The sequence below is a fragment of the Rhineura floridana genome, chromosome 10 (assembly GCF_030035675.1).
Source record: "Rhineura floridana isolate rRhiFlo1 chromosome 10, rRhiFlo1.hap2, whole genome shotgun sequence".
NCBI lineage: Eukaryota > Metazoa > Chordata > Lepidosauria > Squamata > Rhineuridae > Rhineura > Rhineura floridana.
The window spans coordinates 40,659,642-40,668,397 of record NC_084489.1 but is presented as its reverse complement, the minus strand read 5'-3'; the positions used below and the strand labels follow the sequence as shown (position 1 = coordinate 40,668,397).

At 42.4% G+C, this 8,756-nt stretch overlaps 1 protein-coding gene across 8 annotated transcripts in view; it reads right to left on the bottom strand.

The window, feature by feature from the left end:
• Positions 1-6,905, bottom strand: part of TRA2A (transformer 2 alpha homolog) — a 26,313-nt gene extending 19,408 nt beyond the window's left edge. For 4 of the 8 annotated variants that reach the window (XM_061587456.1, XM_061587454.1, XM_061587455.1 and 1 more), the window contains exon 1: positions 6,630-6,902. In XM_061587456.1, coding sequence (XP_061443440.1) covers positions 6,630-6,665 — 36 coding nt within the window. In that variant the 5' untranslated portion in view covers positions 6,666-6,902. Of the gene's footprint in view, positions 1-6,629 lie in introns of all 8 variants that reach the window. The other 4 variants (XM_061587453.1, XM_061587458.1, XM_061587460.1 and 1 more) reach the window with 2 other exon arrangements.
• Positions 6,906-8,756: the final 1,851 nt, after the last annotated feature.

The following is an 8,756-nucleotide window of genomic DNA, read 5'->3' as shown; positions in this document are numbered from 1 at the left end:
TGACGGAAAGCTCCATGGGATCCTCCTCCCACTTGGGAACTGTCAGCCCAGCGGAACATGGGCTCTGTCGGCTACATCAAACAAGCCTCCTGGGGAGTAAGCACTTCCCATAGGCAGCAATGGGACAGTGAACCTACTTAATAATCAGAGGCTCACATTTCTGCTTGCCAAGACGTGGTGAGGGCAGAAATGTGGGCCTCTGGTTATGTATGTATGTAACTCTGAGGAAGCCACCAGGAGCAAGGGCTCAAAAGCAAGAACAATGCTTCAATGTTACCATTATGTGAAATATACCTCTCTCTCTCTTCTTTTGTTTAACCGCACTGGCCTTTTGGCCAATGGAGTTTGAAGGGGGATCGGGACCTGGGAGAGGGCTCTGAATACAGGGAAGATCCCTCCATCTTCCTGGCTGACCTCCAGCTGCATCAGCAGGCTCCTAGTGGAGCCACATCTCTGCTGTGGCAGAGCCAGGAGCCTCCCAGTGCAGTCAGCGCTCGGCAGCTTCCAACTCCACCCAGCAGAAAGGTGAGTTGGACTGTACCCTAAGACAGAATCAACTCCAAATAAAACTAGTTTGCTCAGGGAACACTAAGTGAAGAAGGGAAATGATCTGGTTCATAGGCAATCTTATCTGCACAGAAAGTATTTTCAAAGAGTTCCCAAGAATTCAGAGCACTCCTAAGTTGGTATTAACTACAAATTAATCAGACCTATAGAAAAGAAGATTGGGGGAATTCATGGAAGAGGGAAAAATAGAATGTATGATCCTGCAGCCTAATTAACTGTAAAGCTAGCATTATATCTGCTCTGACCCCTAGTTAACAAATACATACACCTCTTACCTTTTAAATAATGTTTTCACTTATTAATATAGTAACTATGCACGAGATTAAACAATTTTGCTCTAATAGTCCATTTTATAACATTTATAACATTTTTAGAAGAGCACACAGGAAGGCTTACACAAGATTCAAATTCATATAATTTGTTTTGGCCACATCAAAAATATATAAAAATAATTACCACAATCCAAAAACCATAAACTAGTCCTGTGCACCCTGAAGGAACTTTTAACTTGTACTACTTTAATAGCAGGATCTCATTTGTCTCTAGAAACATATGTTCTGAGAAGTATGCCTATTTTTTTCAGGGCTATGTCCAATGTTCTGTCCTACTTATGTTGTAAAGTGGCTAGTCAACAGCTGCACATTTCATTAATTTGAGAATGCTTATGCATGAAAGAGTAGGCCTATCACTTTATATCAGGGATGACGAACTCCTGACCTTCCAGATGCTGCTGGATACCAACTCCCATCAATCCCAGCAAGCATAGTCAATGGTCAGGAAGATGGGAACTGTTGGGGTACACCTAGAAGGTCACAGGTTTTCTGGGGAAGCCTTTTCAACCCAAGGTCTGCATTCCCTTGTGGGAAACCTCCCAGGGCCCACCTACCAGTGATAGGGCCAGAAGCAAAAGTGGGTAGAGCAATGAATGTGAAATTTACCTTTGTACAATAGGCTAGTTTCTACACCGACTCTCATATACCCCTCTCTATCCTCCATCAAGGCTAACAAAAGGCTTTATCAGAGTTGAAGGACAAATTGTAGCTAGGCAAAGACCCTCAAGGACAGTGAGACACAGGGCTGATGAGAACTGTGGTTTGGTGAGTCCCAGGGACCAGACAGCAAGGACTGGAAGCTACATTTGGCCCCCAGGCCCAAGTTTCCCCAACCCTGCTTTACATGAACATTCCAACATGAAACACATTTTGAGGCCTTTTCTAAATGCATATTCAGAACACAATTATGAAAAGGTACAACTGGAAGTAGCACCTAGGTAACGTCGCTAACACTTGTATTCATTTTCCATAGTTATATTAAAAGTATTGACATGTTAAATCTCACTGCAGGTTAGGAAAGTATTCCCCATAAAGAATTAAAGAAACTCCATCAAGATCTCAGACCTTAGCCCTAGAACCTCTTCTCAGTATTCATGCTTAGACTTGAAATGTGAAGCAATAATAAAAGAGGGTGTTCCCTTCATTAAATAAACAGATGTAAGTCCTAAACATCTAGAATTAGGGTAATAATAGCCCTCCAGGGCCCTAGAATGTGATCTAGGGTGAAGCTGCCTTATACAGCAGGGCCCCACTCCTCCGCGTTCCGCTAATATGGCACCAGCAGAGCGATCAGCTGGAGTGGGGGCTGGAGCTCCCTACACTCCAGCTGATCTCGCAGGAGGAGGGGAAGATCAGCTGTAGTGCGCTCCAGCTGATCTTCTCCTCCTCAGGGGCAATCAGACTCCAGCGCTCCAGCTGATCCCACCAGATCCTGCTACAGCTGATCTCCTCCTCCTCCGGGGTGATCAGAGGGTTAGGCTCCAGACCCCCGTGCTACAGCTGATCCGATTTTCAGCGGTTTTCACTTTTTGGCGAGGGTCTGGAACCTAACCTGCAGAATGAGTGTGGCCCTACTGTAGTGGGTCAGACCATTGGTCCATCCAGCTCAGTATTGTCTACGCTGACTGGCAGATCTCCAGGATTTCAGACTAGGTACCTTTCTAGTCCTACCTGGAGATGCCAGGGATTGAACCTGGGGCCTTCTGCATGCAAACCAGATGCTCTACTGCATACAGCAAGACCCATTGGTTCATCTAGTTCAGTATTCTCTACATTGACTGGAAGCGGTTCTCCATGGTTTCAGGAAGGGTTCTCTCCCTAGCCTACCTGGACATACTGGAGATTGAACCTTGGACCTTCTGCATGCAAGGCTGATGTTCTAAGACTAAGCTACGGAAAATAAAAAGGGTTCAGAAATTATATGGTAATGTTTTTGAATGCAATGATAAATCTGAGCAACTATAATACAGATCCAAGATACAGCCCCACAGAAATCCATTTTTGTATTAGATGCGTGTATCAATGTTATTTATTTAGGTATGGCCCATCCATAAAACTACCATCATTTTCTTGAATCCCCAGGCATCAAACTGCAATTTTTCAATACTTTAAGCAACTATTTAGACTCAAGAAGATATGCAATGAACTTTGAACCTCTCTTTACCAAACCTCCCAAGTTGCCATTTACTGGAAACAGCAGTAGGGTTGGTAGTTGAGCTGCAAATTTGAATTTATAGGATTAAAGCCTTTACAAAATTGCAAGGTTGGCTTTTTGTCGTCTCAGAAAAAACTAGTCCATCTTTAAAGCATTATCTTTCTCAAATGTATTCAGTTAATACAAATGTTTCACTACACATAGAACTTAGTACAGATTGAGATGATCACATTTGGAAAAAGAAACCGAGGCAGAAGTTTTTAAAATATATTTATAAAACAGTAAGCTCTATAGGTAGACCTCAACATTTCTGGTCATCTCACTTGCTGCTGCCCCCTGGCATGTGTGAGGAGCAATTAGTCTTCTTCTATACTTTGAAGCTGCAGAAGGCAGAGGGGTTCATCCCAACTGTTGCACAGTGACCCCTGTCTCTCCCTCAGCCCCAAGGCTGGGGGATAGCTGGGTTGATTGACACTCGGACATCTGAGTGCTTATTGGCCTCACTTCAAGCAAATCAGCTGTCCTCTCTCGCCTGCCTTTTCTTATGGAAAATACTAATGTAAGAGACAGCATGCTCCAGTACAGAGTAAGCTGAGCATTCAATAAATGAAATTGCCCATAGCTCAGCACCAATTGTAATACACATATAGAAAGAACTGCCTCCAGGAAACCAGGAAGCTGTAAGCAAGTTAAACTTTTCTTTTTTATAGGTTGTAAGGTGGACTAACATTCTGTGGGCTTTTTGACAAGCTATTTATTTTTTTCTTTCAAGCACCAAACGTTGTATCAACAAACCCACTACCACAACTTAGCTCGAGTCCCAAAGCATTAAAAGCCAGAGAGATGCAGTCAACATGTCCTAAAAGGCAACAAAACATTCCTTAACACCACTTTTGATGTAACAGTCTATTTCTCAGCTTTGAATAGTACACATCTATTTTAAGTTTAGTGTACTGGTTGGACACAGATACACTGCCTAGAACTTTCTACAGAACTATATTACTCTATATTTAACGCACACCCACCGTCACAAGATAAAGATGCTATTTACCTATATCCATAATTAATTTTTTGACCCCCCCAAAATTTACTTCATTGATGTTAAAAGGCATTTCTGCATAATAAATTTAGGACTGGGGTTCAATTTATATATTACAACATTTGTATACTACTTTCCCCAAACTTAGCAGGCATTTATACAAAAAATTAAAGCAGAATTCAGTTTAAAAAACTGCACAAGATCTACACCCTACCAAAAATGTACCAATGAAATCTACATCTCATGGCTGTAATATTCATTCTAACCATAAAATGCCACATGAAATAGGTACGTTTTCAACCCCTCCACAATACCACCAGGGTCATAAAGTTACTAACCTCACTCAGGTTTCAGAGTTCCAGGGCAATTATAGTAAAAGCTCTGCTACTACCTGCTGATTAGTCATTTCACATAAAAAGAGAATGCACAGCATATCTTGATCTAAGAACTGCAACTGGAATTAGGATACATATCAATGTAAGTAATTTTTAGGATAGAGAGTCCTAGACTATGAAGGGTTTTTAAGGCAAGCACAGACACTTTGAACTGGGCATCGATGTTCACAGGCAGCAACTGCAGCACAGATCTCCCACTCAAAGAAAATAGAAGAGTATGTGTGTGTTAAGTATAGAGCAGTATAGTTCTGTAAAAAGTTAGCAGTGAAGCATATTGGCATCTTGTTCACTAAACTAATTCCCCCATACTAAGATTTTGGATTACCCACTACCACCACTTCTGTCTTGTTTGACTTCAATGTCAGTTTGTTTCAACTTAGTTACTAAGCTATCAGACATCAGTTCAGCATTGAGACAGTTGCTCCCAGATACTTACATAAAGAAAGAGATGGGTGTGATCAGTATTATTGATATAGTAGGCCCTGCTCCAATGGAATTGAGCTAGTTTCCCCAATAACCTCATGCTGTTTGTGGCCAGATTTAAAAACAATATGAGAACATTCTGACTAGATGTTCAAACTGGCCTAAGAGAATGGAATGCCCTACAGTGCTAAAAGCTGCTGAGAGGTCCACCCAAACTATTTTCCTCCTGCTCACCTCCACATGCAGATTATCCAAGGCAACTAATGCTATTTCAGTTCCACAACCAGCCTAGACTGAACCCTATTTGTTAAGGGTCAAAGAGATCCATTCCACTCAAGAATGACTAGAGCTGTTCTGCTTACCACACTCAAGCCTCCTTATTATTACTGTTCGGATTTGTAGGAAAAATTGCAAGTTGCAAGCTATGTCAAAAACAAATATTTCAGAAGTAATACATTTCCTCATACTTCTTCATATTTTCAGGCAGGAGGAAGAAAAAGGTTCTCTTAAGCTGCTTTATAGAGATAGTTCAACAGCAGCACAAAAAGGCCTGATAAACAAAGCTAACATAATTCATTTTCCCATACAGAAAAACATTAAGGCCTCCACTTCATCTGAGAGAAGAGTCATACCTCTCCTTTAGAAAAATTTGGAAGGGGGCATTTGGAAAGGTTGATTCCCTGCAACATACACAATAATAACAAGAATTAAGAAAAGGACAAAACAATGCACATGAGGCACAGTCATGGGCTATGGATTGGACTTGGTCCAAATAGTGAATTTCACTGTTACTAACAAAGATCAATAGAGAAAAATGTCTGCTGCCATCATACACACAAAATTTGATTCTGGCTTCTCGTGGTTAATTAAACATTGTTCTGGATCTACAGGGAAGTTATCTATGGTACTGAACTTCAACTGGTGGGCAAGGACCCACTAGTGGGTCACACCCCAAGCTAAGGCGGGTCACCACAGCAACACAACCGCTGTAAAAATACATGGTGAAAAATTAAGAAATGGGTGTCCAACTGCACGTGTGGGCGCAAAACGTGGGTCCTCGGTTTGAAGAGATTGAAGATTACGGGACTGGGAATACTTCCTCCATTTCTGGAGATTGCAGAGCCAAGAAGGACAACAGCCTCTCTTACATAAAAAGAGCGTTTCGTTACTCGCCCGCCCGATTTTCTGATCTATGCGAACTAACCAACAAACACATATTCTGACTTCGATCAGAGTATTTGGGGGGCAGGAACTGGGAAAAAAGTTTTTTGTTTTTTAAAAAATAGAATATGTTTGTACTCATGAGGACAACTGATTCCAGCCGAGGTCAGAATTACAAACTGGGAAGACGCTACGAACTGGGCAACGTGAGAGACTGCGAAGTAAAAAAAACAAAGCCCGATAAGGGGCTACGGGGAGATAATTAACAACAGAACTCCAGGATCACGGCTTTTAAAACTAAGATCCTGGTAAAGAAACTGAGGACGGGAAGGCCAAAGCCCGGAATAGAAACCGAGAGAATGGCCCCTACAGGAATCGGCACGGCCGCACCTCAGGCAAGGAACCATTTTGGCGAGAAACAACGACGCTCTCTGGGTGACTCCGCCCAGCTCAGCGCCCGGCTAGGAGACTTATTTTCTCTCTTCACCTAGTTTATGCCCTCAGGACCAGGCCAGGCCTCCGACACCTCAGCCTGGATAGAACGGCTCGCTACTCACCCTTCCCTCGAAGTTGTTCTCCTCGACGTCGCTCATGTCGGCGCGTTTCTAACGCGGTAGGCGGATTAAACGAGTGGGAATCCGAGTAAGGAGCGGTGAGCCCCGACCTTCTCCTAGTATTGCCTCCAGTCAACGAGTTCCCCTCCAGTCTTGGTGGCAGCGGCGGCAGCAGCGTAAAATGGCGCCTCGCTCAGTAAGGTCTGCGCCCGACACTGGGCGAGTGGGCGGAGTTATCAGACACCCCGCCCCCTTATGCCACAATGGAGGCGCTGCCACCGCAAGGAGTAAAGCAGTAGATAGTATGCGAGGCGCAAGCGTAAAGTAATCTCACCTGTGTGAGCTGTCTGTTTCGGGTGTTTGGTAGGCATGCGTTGTGCTGGTTGCTATGCTTTAAGCCAAGACGTAGTTGTTTTGTTTTTTTCTTTGTGCAGGGTTCCAGACTGATCTGTGGTGGGATATAAACCTATAATGTCACTTTGGCCTGTTGCCTTCCCTTGAGGGACTTATTGTAAATTGTAATAAAGGCTGTATTCTAGAATTTCGACGAACAGCGCGACCGTATTGCATGTATTGTTATATACCTTCAAGCCGATTACGATTTATGGCGACCCTATGAATCAGCGACCTCCAACAGCATCTGTTATAAACCACTCTGTTCAGATCTTGTAAGTTCCGGTCTGTGGCTTCCTTTATGTAATCAATTCATCTCTTTTATGGCCTTCCTCTTTTTCTACTCCATTCTGTTTTTCCCAGCATTATTGTCTTTTCTAGGGAATCATGTCTTCTCATGTGTCCATAGTATGATAACCTCAGCTTCATCATTTTAGCTTCTAATTATAGTTCTGATTTAATTTGTTCTATGACCTAATTATTTGTCTTTTTTGCAGTTCATGGGTATGCACAAAGCTCTCCTCCAACACCACATTTCAAATTAATTGATTTTTCTCTTACCCGCTTTTTTCACTGTTCAGCTTTCACATCCATACAGAGATCAGAAATACCATGGTCTGTATGGTCTGGCAACCAAGAGGTCTTCTGTATCTTTAAAAGTTCTGCGGGAGGAAGGGAGAATTCCACTTTGTGGTTTTTCCCATTACACTGTTACAAGAACACCTGCACTTGGCTGAATTTCTTTTCTCCTAAAGATACAGGATCAGTCTCAGGCCCTGAGCCTGGCAACCCTATCTGTATGATCTTCACTTTATTTTGAGGACCTTTTCTAGTTCTCTCATAGCTGCCCTCTCCAGTCCTAGCCTTCTGATTTCTTGACTATTGTCTCCATTTTGGTTAAGGACTGTGCCAAGGTATTGATAATTCTTGACAAGTTCATTGTCCTCATTGTCAACTTTAAAGTTACACAAATCTTCTGTTGTCATTACTTTTGTGCTGCTTTTGTGTTTTCCTCTTTAACTTTCATCAGCATTCATTTCAGATCATTACTGGTTTCTGCTAGTTAAATGTGCTATCGTCTGCATATCTTAAATTATTGATTTTTCTCCCTCCAATTTTCACATCTCCTTCATCTTGGTCTAATCTCGCTTTCCCTATGATATGTTCTGCATACAGATTAAACAAATAAGGTGATAAAGTACACCCCTGTCTCACACCCTTTCTGGTTGGGAACCAATCGGTTTCTCCATATTCTGCCCTTACAGTAGTTGGAAGTTAATGGGGCAGGTTTCAGTGGGGCTTACGCCCATGTATATTGTATAGGATCCCAGTCAACATTGTAGCCAGCAATCCTTCCGTCCATTCCTTGTTTATTATACAGCCACAAGAGTGGCTGTATACTATAACCAGTGTGGATTTTTTAACATTCCGCAATGTTAAATTGAAAATACTCCCCATGCCATGCTCCCATTAGCTCATTTCAAAACAAAACCTTACAAAACTTATAGTCCTGAACTTAGAAATGCTTGCTTAACAACCCTCTACATTTTCATGGCGATACACAAAACAGTCAGAGAGAATAGAGAGTTCAAAGTCTAAAAAGGGAGGAAAAAAACCCAGAGCCCTTTTGGACTTTTTTCTCTCAGAGGTCTCATAATCTGTTGAAATTCATAAAAACTCAGCCATGTTCACAGAGTCCCTGTAATCCTAATACTGACCTTGCCCCATACTCTGACC